The sequence below is a fragment of the Tamandua tetradactyla genome, chromosome 17 (genome assembly GCF_023851605.1).
Source record: "Tamandua tetradactyla isolate mTamTet1 chromosome 17, mTamTet1.pri, whole genome shotgun sequence".
NCBI lineage: Eukaryota > Metazoa > Chordata > Mammalia > Pilosa > Myrmecophagidae > Tamandua > Tamandua tetradactyla.
In genome coordinates this window covers 16,733,988-16,752,332 of record NC_135343.1, presented here as the reverse complement: position 1 = coordinate 16,752,332, position 18,345 = coordinate 16,733,988, and the positions used below count along the sequence as shown (strand labels likewise).

At 46.1% G+C, this 18,345-nt stretch overlaps 1 protein-coding gene across 1 annotated transcript in view; it reads right to left on the bottom strand.

Moving 5' to 3' along the window:
- Positions 1 to 444: 444 nt before the first annotated feature.
- CAMKMT (calmodulin-lysine N-methyltransferase) overlaps positions 445 to 18,345 on the bottom strand; it is a 542,173-nt gene continuing 524,272 nt past the window's right edge. Inside the window, exon 10 of the mRNA XM_077134134.1 lies at positions 445 to 525. Within this exon, the coding sequence (XP_076990249.1) occupies positions 505 to 525 (21 nt within the window). The 3' untranslated portion in view covers positions 445 to 504. The remainder of the gene's footprint in view (positions 526 to 18,345) is intronic.

Here is an 18,345-nt window from a genome sequence, read left to right as displayed (position 1 = left end):
ATGAATTTTTCTTTACACTGCAGTGCTTTAGAATTTGCCTTGAGATCAATATGGCGCCCCCACTCCCCCACCCCTGGGATGCACCCCTGAGCAGATTGAAAGGAAGGAGTTCCTTTAAGAACGGTTTTATCCCCAAGTCCGGTAGATGAATATAATGTGTCTGCTGGAGGCTTCCTCCCGCGGCTTGGCTGAGGTGTGCCTGCCCTTCTGCGGCTCTCCTAGTTTCAACGTTGCAGCCTACTGCAATTTCTGGCCTATTGATTAATGGGTCCTTCTCCCCCCACCACAAGTGACCTTAATCTTTTCTTAATTGCTTTAATGGCTATTTGGCTTCCCTCCCCTGCCTTCCCCCACAATGTTGTTGTTGCAAAGCTTTTGTGTCTTAACTTCATTCCCCAACCGAGGACTTTGCAAGCCAGTGAAAGGTGAATTCTCTCTTTGTTTACCGGCTTTTCCTTATTTTTCCCTTGTGCTTTAGCTCTTCTTCAGCTGTTTTCACATTTCTCAGGCAGTGTGGGGCATTGTCTGAGGGAATTGGACAAAAACAGAAAAATAAACAAAAACATAATGAGGGGAGGCCAGTGCTAATGTCCCCCCAGGGGCTCCTGCCCCTCCCTCCCTCTCTCTCCAGCCCCTTCAAGGCCAGCGACCAGGCAAGCAGTCTCTCCTCCCCAGGGCTGAGGGCCCCGACCCCCAAAAGCCCCCTTGGGGTTGGAGGATAGGGCCGACTTTCCTCCCATCTAGTTTGGGGCTCTCTCCCACCTTAGGAGGAGACCTCGGGGAGCGTCTTCAAATTTGCTTCATTCATTCATTCATCGGTTTACAAACCCGGTGAGAGGCATGGTGGGGAAGTCCACCAGGAGGCCCAACCTTTGAGCCGAGATCATTCCCATCCTTTTGGGAGATCAAACTCACAGGAGAGAGGGCAACTAACAACGCTCTGCGCCGGGCACCTGGGAGAGTGCTGGGGACCAAGCCTGGAAGGAGTTCAGGGACCAGAGGCCTCGGAGGCCCGGGGATGTGGGCGGCCTCCTGGAAGAGGTGGGCTTTAAAGGGTGGATCGGATGGACAAGGCAGACAAAAGAGATGGCATTTTTGGTGGTGAGAGGCCCAGGAGAGTTGGGGTGACCTGGCTCCCCCGCGCCGGGCCGACCACCTGGGCGGGGAGGACAGGCTGGGGGAGGGGGGGGCGCTGTGCTGCGCACCGTGCCCGGGCGAGCCTGCCGCTAGAGGGCGCCGTTCCTGCCTGGCCGCCCGGGTTCAGAGAGGGAGGGTGGAGGAGGGTGGAGGAGGGTGGAGGAGAGCTGTGGAGGGTGGAGGAGGGCTGTGGAGGGCGAGTGCTGCTCTGAGGGGGAGGGAGAGAGGGGGAGAGGGAAAAGGGGAGGGGAGAGGGGGAGGGGAGGGGAGGGGAGGGGGAGGGGGAGGGGGAGGGGAGGGGAGGGGAGGGGGAGGGGAGGGGGAGGGGAGGGGGAGGGCTTTCTCGTTCAGTGACGACTCGGAAAACAAAACTTATGGAACCGTGGACGGCGCCGCCGAGTGAAACGATTCACATGGCGCCCGTGTCCTCCATCTGACCCTGGGCAGGGTCTCCAGACCATTCCTACTGCCAGGTCAAGGCTACATTTCGGCATGTCGCCACACGCAGTTTGCCGTCCCCACGGTCCCCAGGGATGTCCGTGAGCTACCGGGGACAGGCCTGAGTCCTCTCTGGTAACTAACGCAGCTCGGGAAAGCCTGGCTCAGCCAAACTGCCCGACCGCTGCGGTTCCTGCAGGGTCCTCACTTCTACTCTGATTTGTAAACTCGTAGGACAGGCAGAGAGAGAAGGACCATTTATTGAGCGTGAATTAAAGGAGACAAAGATGTGTGGTTAAAGGATTATCTCTGGATTCAGACACACCAAGTTCAAATCCAACCCCTGCCTCTTTTGAGCTCATTGCTCTTGAGTGACTTGTTTAATTTCTATTTTCTCTTCCCCAAAATGTCTTTTGTTATGAAACATTTCAGAAAATGGCTAATAGGTATTTATATGTAATCGTTACATCTCTATATAACAGGTACTTAAGTATTAATCACTACTCTTAAAGACAAACACTGTATCATATCTACTTCATACTACTCCCCCCTTTTTTAAAGAAGAAATGAAATGTTAACCATTAGCTAAAACTTTATCCTCTCATCTCTTCCTCTTCCTTCTTCTCCAAAGGTAATCAGTTTCTTGAAGTTGGTGTTTATTATTCCAAGGCATTTTCTTAAGAAAAAAACATGTACTACATGTGTAAGTATCCATAAATAACATATACTGCCTTCTGGGCTTAAAAATTTACATGAATGATATCATGTTTTATGGATCTTTTTGAAAATTCCTATTTTTCTCCTTCTCAATACATTCTGAGATTTATTCCTGTGGCATATGTAACTTCTGTCTGGTATTCAGCTCTGAAAGTGAGCCATTGTTTGTTTTCCCATCCCTTAGAGCAGGGGTTGGCAGACTTTTTCTGCAAAGGACCAGATAGTAAATATTTTTTAGGCTCTGCTGGCCTGCTGTAACTATTCAACAATGCCGTTAGCGTGGAAGAAGCCGCAGACAGTGTGTAAATGAATGAGTGTGGCTGTGTTCCGGTACAACTTCATTTAAGACACTGGACTCTGTATTCCATGTCCTTTTCATGTGTCACAAAACATTTTTCTTCTTTTGACTTTTGTTTCTACCCTATAAAAATGTCAGCGCTATTGTTGTCTCCCGCACAGAACAAAAGCAGGCGGTAAAAGTCTGCGCTGTAGTTTCCAGCCTCTGCCCTAGAGGCAGGCGCCTCCTTCCGTACCTATCCCTAGACCCCTTCCTTGGGAACTCCATGAGTCGGTCTCCAGCCTCAGGGCACGTGACAGGTACGGGTCCTGGGAACTCGCTGTCTCGCGTGCGCATGTCCGCTTCCATTCCCACGCACCCCGGCTCCCCCACACCCTCGCCAGCACGCGCTGTCAGACCCATGAACTGTTTGGCCAAACTGAGGAGCATGACAAGTGAGATCTTATTCTCGTTCTAACTGCAATTCCCCTGAGAGGTGAGGACTTTTTTTGTTTATTGTCCAGGTCTCCTCCATTGTGAGTTGCCTATTATGATCCGCTGACCATTTGCCTATTGGATTGTTGATTGTTTCCTTATTGGTTTGTATGAGTTCTTTAAATATTCTTCTTGATCATTTAACCCTCCCTGAGCCCTAGTTTCCTCATCTGTGAATGGGATACTAACAGCACCGGCCTTAGAGGGTTGTACAAGGAGTAAAGTGAGTGAGTTTCACATGTGTGGAGTCTCCGGCCCCAGCACAGAGTGAGGCTGAGCAGGAGGGAGTGTTGCCCAGAATACCTCCTGCGGAGAGCCCACGGTGCGGAGGAGATATGGTGCAAAACAATATGGAACAGAGGATAAGGCAGGAAGGGAACTCTCAAGAGCAAAAGGTGGCTGTTACTTATATGAAATAAGCAGAATATATATATTCATAGAGTCAGATGCTAGGATACAGGTAACAGGGGGTTGAGTGGGTGATGGAGAAGTTTTGGCAATGGATGATGGGAATGGAGGCACAACTTTGCATATGTAATTAACACCCTTGAACTGTATATTCGAAATGAGAAAAACAGGGAAACTTTAGGTTGTATATAAGTCACCCACACACCACACACAGAGACCCATAGAACTGTGCAACACAAAGAGTGAACCCTAATGTAAATAGTGGGCTTAAGTAAATAGCATAATTATAATAAGATTGTTTCATGAGTTATAATAAAGTTACACACACCAGTGCAAAATATTAATAGGGTAAACTATGTGTGTGGGAACTCTGTGCTTGCTGAATGATGTTTCTGAAAACCTACAACCGATCTAATGAAAAAAAATTAAAGAGACAATCTTGGGGAAAACAAAGATGGCTGCTAGGTGTCCCATGCAACAAGGTGAGGGGTTTGTGTAACCTCCGGGAGGGAGGAGGGAAAGAGGGCTTCTCATCAGATGTGGAAACTCAGAGTCATGTGGGAGGAGAGAAACGTCTCCTAAGAGTTTTAACTTGGATGTGTGGTATGTTGTGATGTTCCTTTTCTGTTCTCACGTGTAAAGTCTGCTCACAAATGCTGTGGTGTGAGAGCTCATTTGACACTTGAGGCTGGGCCATGTGTGCACGTGGGTAGGAAAGGGTCAAAACCAGATGGCACCTGTGCACAAGGGGGCCTGTGTGTGAGGGGAGAGCCCTGGCTCAGAGCTGTGAGCCGGTTTTATCGTGTTGGGCTCCCAGGACTGAACCTGGCCCTCTCCGTAGAGTACTTCATTCAATCCTCGCTGTGGCTCATGAGGACTTAATGTCATCCCCATGTTACTTGAGGGAATTGAGGCTCAAAGAGATGGAGTCACTTGCTGTTCTAGTTAGTAAGCTGCTGGAATGCAATATACCAGAAATGGAATGGCTCTTAAAAAGGGGGATTCGTTAAGTTGAAAGTTTACAGTTCTAAGGCCGGGAAAATGTCCAAATTAAGGCACCAACAAAAGGTTACCTTCACTCAAAAAAGGCTGATGAAGTTCAGGGTTTCTCTCTCAGCTAGGAGGGCACATGGCAACATCTGCTAGCTTTCTCTCCCGGCTTGTAGTTGCATGAAGCTCCTTCGGGAACATTTTCCTTCTTCATCTCCAAAGGTCTCTGGCTATATGGGCTCTGTCGGTTCTGGTGGCTCTCGTGGCTCTCAAGCTTTTTCCAAAATAGTTCCCTCTTAAAGGCTCCAGTGAACAACCCCACCTTGAATGGGTGGAGATACATCCCATGGAAACCATCTAACCAAAAGTTTCCACCCACAATTGGGTGGGTCACATCTCCATGGAAACAATAAAAAAGATTCCAGTCCCTTGAATGAGGATTAGGGGACATGGCTTTTCTGGGGTACACTTGCCCAGGTTCATGCAGCCAGTAAATAGTGGGTCAGGATAGAATGCAGGTGTGTTTGACTCGAGAACTTCCATATATGTGGAGAGAAAGAGACAGACCCTTACTGATCTTTTCAGAAGCCCCATATTGAAGGAAGGCAAGGCAGGGCCCTGAATTCCCAGCTGCTCACAGGTAGGATTGCCAAATTTAGCAAATAAAAACACAGGATGCCAGTTGAATTTAAATTTCAGGAGAACAATGAATAATAATAACATCTGAGACAATCTTATACTAAAAAAAAAAATCATTCTTTGTTTATCTGAAGTCCAAAGTTAACAGGGCATCCTGTATTTAATCTGGCAGCCCTACTCACAGGGAACGTCCCGTCCGACTGGGAGAAATAAGGGACAGCATTTGGAAAGAGGTACCAGAGGAGCAACTTTTTTTTTTTTTAACCTTCCAATGCTGAGGATCTTAAAATCAGTACATCCCGGGTGGGCCACAGTGGCTCAGCAGGCAGTTTTTGCCTGCCATGCTGGAGACCCGGGTTCGATTCCCGGTGCCTGCCCATGCAAAAAAAAATCAACACATCTCATGTAGGAAACTGCCTCCTTTCAGAGAACCCACCCCTCCACCTTATGAGACAGCAGGTCACCAAGCATGGCAGGAAAGAGGAGTGGCAGGGACCCGTAGCAAATGCTGCCCATCAGAGCCTTGGCGGGTGCCTGAAAACTGGGAAGATTGAAGAGTTTGCCTTTGGAATGTCCCAGCTGTCATCTGCATCCTTTCAGCCAACTCCCTCTAATCCAGCTTCCCTGAGTCCTTACAAAGCACGTGACACCCTAGTCCATGCTGAGTTGCAGGGACTCAGTGTGGGATTCCTCCTGGGAGCACTTGCAACGGAAAGGAAGAGCCCAAGAGGGGCTTATGTTGGGGCTTATGTTTTGGAAAGCAGGGAACTCAAATGGTGGGACTTCAGGCCTGGTGACATACTGCTGGAGGGATATTTGGGGACACCTTTGGTATCCCATAAAACATATCCGGTATGTAAGCACCTTGTTTGTAGAGCCAGCCCTGCCTGAATGAATAGATCGTTGAACTCAAGGATGCAGCATTGCACTTAACACAAAATCCCAGCCTGAATCAAATCTCTCTGGGACTGGTCCTGCCTCAGACAGCTTCATTCTGCCCTGTGGGGCCCTCGAAGGGCTGAAAAGCTTCCTTTGTGCAGGAATCACCAGCACTGAATACCCAAGAGAGTCTCTCGTCCCTCTTATTCTCACTTTTTGTCCGTCCTCCCCTTCAGCGGTTTCCCACCTTTGGAGCAGACAATTCTGAGCATGCTCAGAGGCCAGCGCCCAGAGAAGTGGGCTGACCTCCCGGGAGCGCCGAGCCAGGCTCTCCACACACATGCCTGTCCTTGGCTCATTCTCGCTCCGTCCTGGAAAGAGGATCAGGCCTCCCACCTTTGCCCTCCCACATCTAAACAACCTCCGGGTGCCGTTTCCATGGCAACCGGAGGCATTGCTGTTGTTTCACAAACCCCCACGAACCCCTCACCCCCACCCGGATATGTTACCCCCATGCCCAGGATTCCTGGCAAAACCCTCGTCGGGTCCCGTGGAGGCCAGGCAGACTCCACCCTACAGAGACCCTTTCTATCCTTTCTGAGAATTTTACTTCCACATTTGCTCAAAAGACATCATCGAAGGGCCTTCGCTTTGAATATGGATGTTTAAAGTTATTTGTGGTAAGTTAAAAATGTAACAAACAGGGTGTGGGCAATTACAAAAACCCTTGGTGGAGCCAAAGCTGTGGAAGGAGTTTCAGAGACGTGAGGGGTGAACCTGGCCCCAAGGCCTGTGTGTGGAGACGTGATTGTTCTTCAAGTAGGAGTTAATGGGGAGGCAGATCTCCAAATATTTCATACACGGATTACAGCCAATTATCGGATTATACATGAGGCCAGCACGCTGGTTCCGCTCTGGCCATCCCCACATCGATGCACAAATGGCAGGGAGCAGGGAGAGGCCCCGGCTGCGGGGAAGAGGAGCGGAAGTCCAGGGAGGAAGGACCCATCCCGTCCGCACCCAGGCCTGCTTCTGCTCACAGCCGAGTTCTCAGGGTCCTCTCCCCACCGTCCCCTAGTGGCCCCCCAGCCAAAGACTCCACTTGCTCATAGGCCCCCTTCACTGCCAGCTCAGCTCTTCCCACCCCACATGTCATCAGCAAAGCACAAAGCCCAAAACCACCATTCCTAGGAAACCCGCCCAATGCACAACTTTCCACAAAGAGGGAAGTAGGGATTACAAAGTCCCCTTGTGTGATTTTTGAGACCCTTCCAAACTAATCATACCTTGTTGATCTGGTCAGAGAGTGTCCTGCCTGGGAGGGGACCCCGAGGTCTGGGAAGGGTGCCGTGGAAGGTTTTGACTTCATGCTTTTGGATGGTTGGTTGCTGGTCCATCTCTGGATCTTCCTGAGGGTTCCAAAGTCTCTAGATGGTCTTTGTGTGCCTTCCAGGAGGCCCCTGCCATGGGGAGGGGGCTTGCCAGTCCCCACCAACCCTGACCTGCCATCTCTTCTTGACATCTCCTCTCCCAGCCCCTCCCTCAGCCCCTTCCCTGCTGACTGGATGGCCAGAGGGCAGCTCACATGTCAAGCCTTCTATATAATCCCATAAGTGGCTGTAATCAGAGGATGAAATATCCACGGACCTCCTCTCAGGTATCTCCTGATAGCAAAATGATTGTTTTTCAGTCATATATTCTAAAATACAACCTGAGGCTACTTTACCCCATCTAACTCCTCCCTTCAGAGGTGGGGTACCCCACCTCTAGGGAATAGATGGGGGCGCACCTGACGAGAATGCCATGGAGTGCTGTTGCAGCCTGAGCCCCAGTGTTGAGGAAGTTTGTGGATTTTGTGACGAGTCCCACAGGGCAGGCTGATTTCCCCTATGCTGCCTGGCCTGCCGTGGCCAGGTCCCACCAGGTCCCTCGTGTGACTGGCAGGCAAAGAAGTAAAGCTGGGTTCTTAGAAGGTCATGAGGCAAATTCCATTTCCTCTTCCGCAGGGGAGGAATCACTCAACCTGTATGGTACCACCATCCATTCCAGCCTTCCCCACCCCACAAACGTCCCTGGAAGGTGTCCTCAGCCCTGTTCCCTGTGGGCCTACTCCAACTTGACTTTGAATGATATCTGTCTTCCTACGTATGCCTCTCTCAGGCCTCACACCGTCCCCGCAACCTGGCGAGTGGTAAAGGAGCTTGCTCTCCCTACTTTGAGCATGAGGGAAACTGAGCCCAGGATGCCAGATGTTGCTTGGACATTCCAAGCTGTGTGGCCTCTCTGACCTTCTCCTGCCCCACCACTATCCGGGTGGAACCCCAGACTTTTGAAAGCGTCTGTGAGCTACTTGGCAGCCCCATTCCTCATGGGTCTAGCCTCTTGGTCACTTCGTTCACAAGAATTCACAAGACCGCCACTACCTCCTGCCTGCCCCCACTCCCCCTGCAACATTGGGCTTTTCATCAGCCCAGCTGCTTCTAAATCTGAAAAGCTAATGTTTTGTTTAAAAAAAAAAAATCCCCAAGTCGGCAGACACGTAAGTAATTGCATCCTGGCAAGATTAAATTAGATGAGTTAGAAAAGCAGTAGGGGGGTGTTATAATTCAGTACTTAGGAGGATAACCATACAAATAATCATCAAATGAGAGATTCCCATTTCCTCTCTTGGTTCTTTCTGGCAGCCACCCCACACCCCTTGTCTGGCCTCGGTCCCCCGGTTTCCCAGCCCCAGCAGCCCCACCCTGTTCAAGGCCACTGCTCCTGCCTTGGTCCCTTCCCCTCCTCATTTCCATAGGTATCAGGTACACCCAGCAATGAGAACTGATCCCAGGCTCTCAGGTGAACTCAGGGGGGTACCTGGGGGGAGGTTAGAGCGTGTCTCCTACTTGTGCTACAATTAAAATCAGGTGTACTGGGAAGTGAGTCAGGCTCCTAAATTTCAGAGCAGGAAGTTCTGGGTTATAGAATAGTCAAGCTCAGAAGAACTTTCAGAAACATGACTGGAATGCCATGCAAACATCAGGGCGGGTTGGCCTGCTAGTGAGCAGGGTCCCGTGTGTGTCAGCCCTTAGGGAATGTCGCATTTGTCACAAGTGCACCCTGAGTGAACGGCTTGGGTGCCAGGATTAGCCAAGGTCAAAGTAGACACTTGAAATATTTTGAAAACAGAAGAAACAGACGTAATTGCAATTTTGAGTGAGAATTAAGTTATTGCAGGTATAGGCTTATTTTCCTCTTATAGAAAAATGCCCCTCCTCATTTGCATTTTTAAGTTTAAAATGTAGTTAACAATTCAGCTCTGGCAAAACCATCTTCCTACTCTTTCTTCAGACTTTCTAAGGCTTTTGATGATACTACACTAAGTAATCAGAAATACCTTCTGATTAGGGTTGCCAATTTAGTAACTAAAAATACAGGGTGCCCAGTTACATTGGATTTTGGACCAACAATGGATAACTTTTAATATAAGCATCCGTTCCACTAAAGAAAATTATTCAATGTTTACCTGAAATTCAAATGTCACTAAGGGTCCTGCATTCTGTCTGACAAACCTTCCAACCATTTATGGGTAAAGGAGGAAAAGCAACTTCCTGAGGTGCGTTCATTCCCAATTTCGTTCAGCTGATAAATATGTACTGAGCATCTGTTCTGTGCAGGGCTCTGTGCTTGGTGCTGGGGGAACAGACCTGGTGCCTGACCTCGGGGAACCTGCAGTCCAGTCATGGAGGCAGAGAGGCCAAGTGGTCATGAAAATGGAGTGTGCACATGCTATGAGCTGGGATGCCCCAGAACAGGGGAGAAGACGTGAGAAATGACGTTTCGGGCAAGAGAGGAGGTGGGTGACCATCCATGCAGAACAAGAAGGTACCATGAGTCCTCTCTTGGCTATTTTTCTCCCCCTCTTTTACCTCCCTTTCCACCAAGGATCCATTAATTCACTTGCTCACTCAACAACACTGCCCAAGGGCCTATGATGCACCCGACACTGCACACTAAGGGAAGGATGAAGATGGCCATGACACAGCCCCTGTCCTCAGTGTTCATACTCTAGCAAGGGAGACGTGTTTATCAGCATGGTGACTTAGGGACCATTCCAGCTGTGGGGATAAAGCAAGAGGGTACGGTGGAGGGGAAGCACGTGGCATCATGGGCTGTAGTGCACCACAGCCACAAAATTCTGTTTTGAGGCCAAAGTCCCCAGCGTTGTGTTGAGTGAGCCTACCGAGCTCCAATTCTTACATCTGACAAAAAGATGACTTAATAACAGTGCTTGTCCTACGGACTTGATCGAAGCAGTTAATAGAACTGTCAGCACTTGGTAAACTATTAAATGTCATACAAATGTGGACTATCATTCACTATAAAAATGACTATTATCCAGAGAAGGCACTGAAAGGATGAGGGAACATGTCACAGAGGAGGTATTACTTGAGTAGAATTTGGCTAGGGGAAGTTGGAGGAAGGACCTTTAGGTGGGAGGAGTGGTGGAAGCACAGGGTGAGTAGCTCCTGTTGGGAAGGTCAGACATGAAGTCGAGATGCCTTAGCACCCTCTCTCATGGGGCTGTCCTGCAGGCCAGGAAAGAAAGTGCAGAACATTCACCCACTGGAGCTGGGACAAAACCTTAGGTGGGAAGATGGTGGAGATGACGGAGCCACCACCCCAGGATGCACTGGGCTGGGAGGGAGAATGAAAATCACACAGAGAAGTGAGTCCAGGGCATCTGGCTCTAAGTGGTCATACAGGAGCACCTCACCAATGGATGTGGAAGGGGAGACGCAAGTTGCATCAACAGAGGTGTGGAGGAGGTGGATGGGACCAGAGTGACTGATGATGGAGGGAAAGAGGCTACATGATAAAGGAGACTCCCCCAAGCCTCGGAAGAGTCATGTGAGAAGGTTGGTTGAGCAGAGTAACCCAGGCAGGATGTGCTGGATCTAATCTAAGATGGCGGCCACACCAAGCAGGAGCCCTTGAAGCTATTCCAACTTTTCTCCAAGGGCTCCTGTAAACTCTTGAATTTGCTGTCGTGCTACAACAGAGACTGCTCTTGTACCTAATCATCCCCTGGACAAGAAAACAGAGACGATATCAGTTTGTCAGGGTGAAGCTTGAGACTACCCAAGGAGAGAGACCAGTTTTCCTCTGATTTAGGGTCGACTTTACCAAATTATAAATTCAATAAAGATAGATTTCCATCTTCCGGTGTTGTAACCCTCAAGCTTCCCTCCCTCAATTTCAGAAAAGAGCTGGGTATTGGGCATTTTACACCTTTTTTTTTTTTTTTTTAACTCATACTTTAGTGTTCCTTTTTCCAAAAGTAGTTGCATTGCAACCAGATCTATTGTTAAAATATTTGAACAGCAGGGAGCAGGCTGGGGAGGATTTCAGAGACCAGGTGGTCTTTCTGTGTCCCCTGCAATCACTCCTTCTGCTATAAGAGACATGCTCCTAATGAAGCAATCGCCTCTCTCCACCCCTGGCAGATTGTCACTTCTCTTCCCTAAGTTAGTGTTAGGCATTGGCCAAACAGTAGGATTTTCCTTTAATAATAAAATATCCCAACAAATAGCAAATTCTCTATAAGTAAAGATCATGTAAGGTGACAGTGGAGCAACATTTTAATTAAATGTGGTGATTCCAATTGTTTTTATCATTTTAGCAATATACAACATTTTGACACATTTCAGGTAGAACTTGGTGCTTCCAGGCCTATGGCAAACTGAAATAATTTTTCAGGGTATACTTATGAGCTTTCAGAGGCAGCAAGAGGTGAAATTCAATGGTTAAAGCTCCAGATTCTAGACATTCCCATTCAAGATACTAATTCTGCCACCTCCCTCCCTGCATAGATGGCTTTAAAAATTATCTTTCTAGAAATCACACACAGTATGATAAATCAGTTGGATGGTTTATGGCTTGCAAGATCCACACCAAAAGATACTTGATGTTCCCTGGTAGCATGTCACACTTTGTTCTCCGGTTGAAAGGCATGGCAAACGGGACTGGCATGTTTATTTAACTCAGCATTTACTAATTTTATCAAGCCCAGAGCGTCACGATTAGCATTGTGCTGCTGGTGACCCTCGCAGGATCCGGGCCAGGCAGCTCTGCTGTCACTGCTTTACAGATGAGGAAAACGAGGCTCAAAGCAGATGAATAACTTGCCTACCAGGTACATAGCTAGGGAGGGGCAGATGTAGGTGAAAACCCATAACAATCAAACTCTAAATAGCTGATCTTTTGACTGCTGCTTTTTTTCTCGAAATGAAGTTCTACCCTGCCTCTGCTGAAAGGGGACTCGATAAATATTTGTGGATTTGTTATATTTTTCCTACATCCGAGGCCAAAGAAGACTCTTCACGAGCTGATCACAGAAAGCTCCATAACCTGCCCTTGTTGTGGCAACTCCTCCGTCACATTTCTCCTGCGCCAGCCCCCTGCCCTCTAACCACCATCACCATCACTACCATCAAAACAGAGATTTTATTTGAAGCAGAAACATTTTTCATAAAAGAAAGGTATGTATTTTAAGAGATAGATCATGTGATTTCTTTTTACCGTTCAATATTTTTAATCTTTATAATTTTTTTTGTATGCTGTATGGTGGGGTCACATTTCATTCTTTTTCCATGTGAATATCCCATCCTCGCAGCACCATTTTGTTGAATTTTTATTTGTTTGTTTTTTCTTTCTTCCTTTGCTTGTTTGTTTGTTTTGGGAAGTGCAAGGGCCGGGAATTGAAGCTGGATCTCCAGCATAGCAGGTGATAAAATTCTACCACTGAAGTACCCATGCACCCACCCACCCCAGTTTTTAATCTTTAAAATCTAGTTTTGGCTAAACACATGCTTGGTTTCATCATTTTATTACTCACCTAGTGTATGGGACCATTTGCCTTAAAGTCACCATCTGCCTTTAAAACATGCATAGCTTTTCCAGCTAAGTTAAGTAATTTACATCCCATGGAGACAGACACTTTTTATAACCATAGAAGCTGTGAAAAAGCCACACTGAAAATTTCACGCTGAAATAATAGATCTATCCAAGCAAGACAAAATGCCCATCAAAATGAACGTGGTTGAACAAAGTTCAGTTTACGTACTGCAAGTTTTAAAAACTTTAAAACATGTCAGAGGAAATAAAATCACCCAAAGAAAAAGGGTACAGTAAACATTCCAACCCTTTGTAGTCTAATTACGAGAACTATTCAGCAGTACCCTGATGCTTTTTGTGGAGCTGAACAAAGTTTAATAATAAAATCAATAAATCCCCACTGTCTAAAGTTGGGTGGCTTTAACGCAACTCTCCCTCTATATAAAACTAAAGTTTTAGTTTTAGGTAACTTTCCTTCTAGATAACAAAATTTCTTGAAGGCATGACCTTTCCTTTTCATGTTTAAAACCCCTAATGGGGATTAGCAGAGTGTTACCCTTGTAACAATTTGCTCAATAAATGTTTGTTGAATGACTACCAGTATTTAGTAACTCTTCTACAAAGACTTGTCAGTGATTCTGCCATTGAGAGAAATTATAATAAAAAAAAACTACTGTGAATGTAATTAACACTACTGAAACATATACTTGAATGTAGTTAAAAGCAGAAGTTTAGATCCTATATATGTTATTAGAATAAAATTCTTTTTAGAGGACTGTCCGACACAAACAGTGAACTCTAATGTAAACTATGGACTATAGTTAATAATACAATTATAAAAACATTGTTTCACCACCTGTAACAAGGCACCCCACTGAAGCAGCGTTAATAACAGGGAAAACTGTCTATGAAACGGATGTACGGGGAACGCTACTCTCTGCATGTTTCTTCTGCAAACCTACAACTGTTCTAGTTAAAACGAAAAACTAAAAATACACAGAATCAACACTGTGACTACTAAACACCACTGCATTGTACACTTTAAGATGATTATTTTTGTAGAAATAATCTATTTACATAGATTTCACCTTAAAAAATAGAGATATTAAGGAATGTCAACCTAATAGTTTTCATTAAAATTCAACATGAGACATTCTCAAATTTACATATCAACTCTAAAGTAGAATGGAGCCTACAAAACTTTTTTTTTTAACAAATAGGAAGTTTTTGAAAAATCATTATTGAATAAACTTTTAAAGTTCCAACAGAATTTCCAGAAATTGTCATGTAAGTGATTCGAATTATTTAAAGCACTCATTGCTTCGTGAGAAATATTTGGAGGGCTTTTCTGAATCGCCACCCCCCACCCCGCCCCGTGGTTCCTGTTTGCTGCCCCCCACGCCCCCCATCCCATGGCAGAGGCAGGGGGGCAGGGCCGGGAGAGAGCCCGCGCGCGCGCCGGGAGCCGAAGGTGGAGGTGTTTCTGGGCTGCTTCCCCACTTGAGAAATGTCCCGAGTGTGAGAAGACTGACTCGGCCATTCCTGGACGCCCATCCTGTCACAACTTTAATCACAGCTCCAGATGCAACGTGGCATTTCTAAGGACCTCAGACTTACAAATAATTTCTAAAACGAGCCCTCCCTACTTCCTTTTATGACAATGTGATGACAGCCTTTTTCATTTTTATTTTTTACAGCAGTAAAGAAAAAGCCAAAAGGTTTTAACAATCTCAATTCAGTAGGGTTGAAAATATAAATGTTTTCCCCTCTGATTATTGAGGGTTGTTTTTTTTTCCCTCTAAAGACCCATGTATGGAGATAAATGTGTACATGTACACAAATATTCTAAGGACTTTATACAAAGGTTCCAAGCTATATTTTTATTTGGAAGAGGCTACTGGTTTTCTTTTCTCTCTCTCTTTTTTTTTTTACACACTTGTACTCAACAAGTTTTCACATTCCTCGGCAGCGGCAAGTTGGAATCTTGTTTGTAACAAATTTTCCTTTCTGCTTTTTGGTAAATCACAGTGTGACAGCCTAGGAGCCTTCCTCCCTCATCTGTTTTACTTGCTCATTAGGTCTTTAAAAGAAAATGCAAATCCTCATCTCTTCATTAACCCATCTTAGAAAATAACTCAGATGTTCCTAATTTCTCGTCTGATTTATCAGACCGGTCTCTGATAACTTCTGAAAGAAGTCTATTCAACATTCCCAAGGACAAAGGACACTTTATAGAAATAAATAAAAAGAAATCCTGACATAAGCCCAAGAGGAGAAAAACACCCAGAAGTTTGGTAAATGTTGCCTGCTTACTTCAGAATTATTTCAAGTTCTGCCCAAACAGAGATGCAAATTATGCTGAAAATGTTTGAATTCAAAAACTTCTCTGATATAATCTACGAAAATAACTAAAGGACTCTCCATTTTACGGTTCCATTCTACATTAGAGAATCCTGGCAGGCTAAAAGAAACCAACAATCTTAGGTATCCTTTCCTTTCCACAAAAATAAGTCCAGGAACACGATACCATCAGAATGCACCGAAACATGTTTATCCTCAGCTCCTGACATCTCACCATGCGTTCACACGTACATATATATATATTTTTTAAGTCTCTAAAATTGTCTTTTTTCTCACACCAACACTAACTAAATCCTAGGGTCTTCCCAGAGCTTTCCCCATGATCAGGAGGTTTTAAAAAGAGTTCTATTTATCAAAATGATTACGGCACTGTTTATTTTACTCAGAAGGGGGCTGGAGGGAGGGCACAGGGGAGAGAAAGGATAGCAGGTGAGTTTTTGTGTACAAAGTGACCCCATCATGCAAATCATCAAGCACAAGCGATTCTCTTTCGAGATTCCTGTGATCAAAGGTATCTCCAAGTTTAACAGCATTTCTCAGCTCCCCAGCAGAAACAGGGAAATGAATGGAAGCACCAGAGATGATGACCCACTGGTCCCACCAAAAGTAAAGGCAGACTTCTCTCCTCAAAGCCTGCCCAAGACCTGGGGGAAAAGAAGGGAGGCTTGCTGATTTGCTTGAAGAAGGAACCAGATCCGTGCTCAGCCACGTGACCACACGCGGGGACCTCCCTGCCCACGTTCTCCCTTCAGACACCTCCCAGGGATGGAGCCCCCCTGGCTCCCTAGGACTCAACCAAACTGCCTTAAAGTTTTGGGTTGGCTTTTTTCCCCCTGCTTTTTAAAGATCTTAGCATTTAAGGGTCTCCAAATTGGGGAGCAGAAGGCAGTCTTCCTAACCAAGTCAAATTATAGTTTGCAACAATGAAGCAGAGAGGGTGTGTCAGTGTGGGTGGTAGAAGGTACAGAGGAGGGGGTGGGGGTGCATCAGGGTTTTTTCTTGTTTCTGTTTCCAGAAGAAAGGATTGAAAGCTAGACAGCCAAGATTTCCCCCGTAGTCAGTTTCTGAGGAGGTGAGTAACACTGGAGAAGGAAAGGGTTGAGAAGCATCTCGATTGCAAACTCAACCAGCAGACCCTACTTAAGAGAGCGAGTGAGATGTCTTTTAAAAAGGGTATCCTGTGAGGGTCTAGGAAGACCCCAGGTGGGAGAGCTTTGTCCCCTCTGCCCGGCCAGGGTGGTGGTGGAAAGGAACTTTAGCTGGGAACTGGGTGTTGGGGAGGGGAGGGAGGTCAGCCTTCCCAGAGGGCAGGAAGGGATCTAGCGTTGCCTTTCCTTCCACCTGCCTCCCGGCGGGGAGCCCCGGCCGCCCTTTGGGGTGGGGGTGGGGGGAGCCTATTGATGACTGAAACTCTGAAACCATAGGTCAGCCATCAGGCAAATAATCACCCCGCTCGCGCTGCCCTTCCGCTAAGCCCGTTTAATGGCTGGTCCCGACAAGTAAATAGGCTTCCCACCCCAGCCCCCAGTCGCTCCACCTGTATCAACAACAATGCCTCCGCACAATTATCTTACCTTAATGAACTTAATCTTTAATTTCCCAGCTTGGCCCTGGGACTCGGCTTCCTAACAAAGGAATTGGAACTGTTTGAGTCCCTGTGAACTGCCTTTCCTCCAACAGCTAGGGAAACTTTAGCTACGACAAGGATTTTTGCCCCTTGTGGAACTGTCAAAAGCAATAAATATTTTTCTTTTTATTCCATCATTAGACCCTCCTAAGAATGCCTCCCCTTTGTCCACTGTAATTCCCAGAGCTCTCTGGGCAGGGGCGTCATTGTGGAAAATGAATCCTGAAGTGTTAACAATCCTGCCAAAGCGGCTACACTTTTTTTTTTTCTCTCTCCCGAGGGCGTAACCGTTAGGAATGTGTCGCCCTGCCATCGCCAGCTCAGCGAAAAGAGCACTTGTGTTTTTTAACACTGGTCTTTGAGAAGGATGCTCAAGTTAGAGCATTGTGGTCACTGTAAATAGATGCACTCAGCAGAATAGGGCTTCTTCATTCCTAATTAGGGAAGTAACTCTAGAAAGACAGAATGTCACTTGCTAGGCTGTGCGTATTGTTGAGTCTGTGCTTGCCTCCACAATGTGAGGTAATTGGAGTTGTACCTTTTAGAAAGCTGCTAATTTCACATAGGAAGTGCTAACAAGACCTTTCTGGGCCATGTTTTCCTTCTTCCTTTTTAAGGAAGTTACAGACCTTCAGTAGTGGGGATGGCTGGGGCCTGGCCTGGCGGAGGGAACAGCAGTAATGAACCACTTCAGGCCGCAGTTAGAAAAAGGAGGCCTCATTTTGGAGTCCTGAGAATACTAGGCACAACAAAAGGTTCTGTTTAAGCTTGTTATCCAGGACATTCTTACCGGCTACACAGCTTTCCCTGCAATGACCCTCTCCAAACAAGTGCACCAAGTCTGAGCAAATAGAAACAGGCAACTTTCAAGGCTCAGAGTTATAGTTTTCTTTACAAAGCCATTTATATAATGTAAGCTGCAATTAGCATGGGACAGAGCGAGGAGATTTAGGCTGGAAAGTTCTTCTAACAAAAGATAGAAATTAGTGGAATAAGTAACAGTTAAATATCGGCTTCAGATAACTAGTTGAAAAGACCTTTTAAATCATTTACTAATAAAAAAGAAAATAAAATGATTTTGCCTCAGTCCTTGCTCCAGCCTAAGTGTGGTCTTTTAAATCACTGAACTGATTAATCTTACTAATTTTAAATTATCCAGCGAGAATGGATCGGAGAAAAAAAAAAAAAAAGTCCACACCACCCCCCAAAATGAAAAGCACTACAGCTTTTAAGCCTGACAATTTCCTCAAAAATGTCCATAGGAATTACATAAAAAATTCAAATCATAATGAAATAAATTGCTACTTACATTATGAAAAGTCTGCAAAAGCTTTTTATAGACTTGAAATGCAGAAGTTATATAAACTGCACAGTAAAAAGAATTAGAAATTGACCTTTACAGATCAAGGGCTAAAATTAACAGTCTTGGGGGGGAAAAATTCCCAGTTCACAATGGCTTTTAATGCCATTTTTTCTCCCTACACTCATTTATCTAATA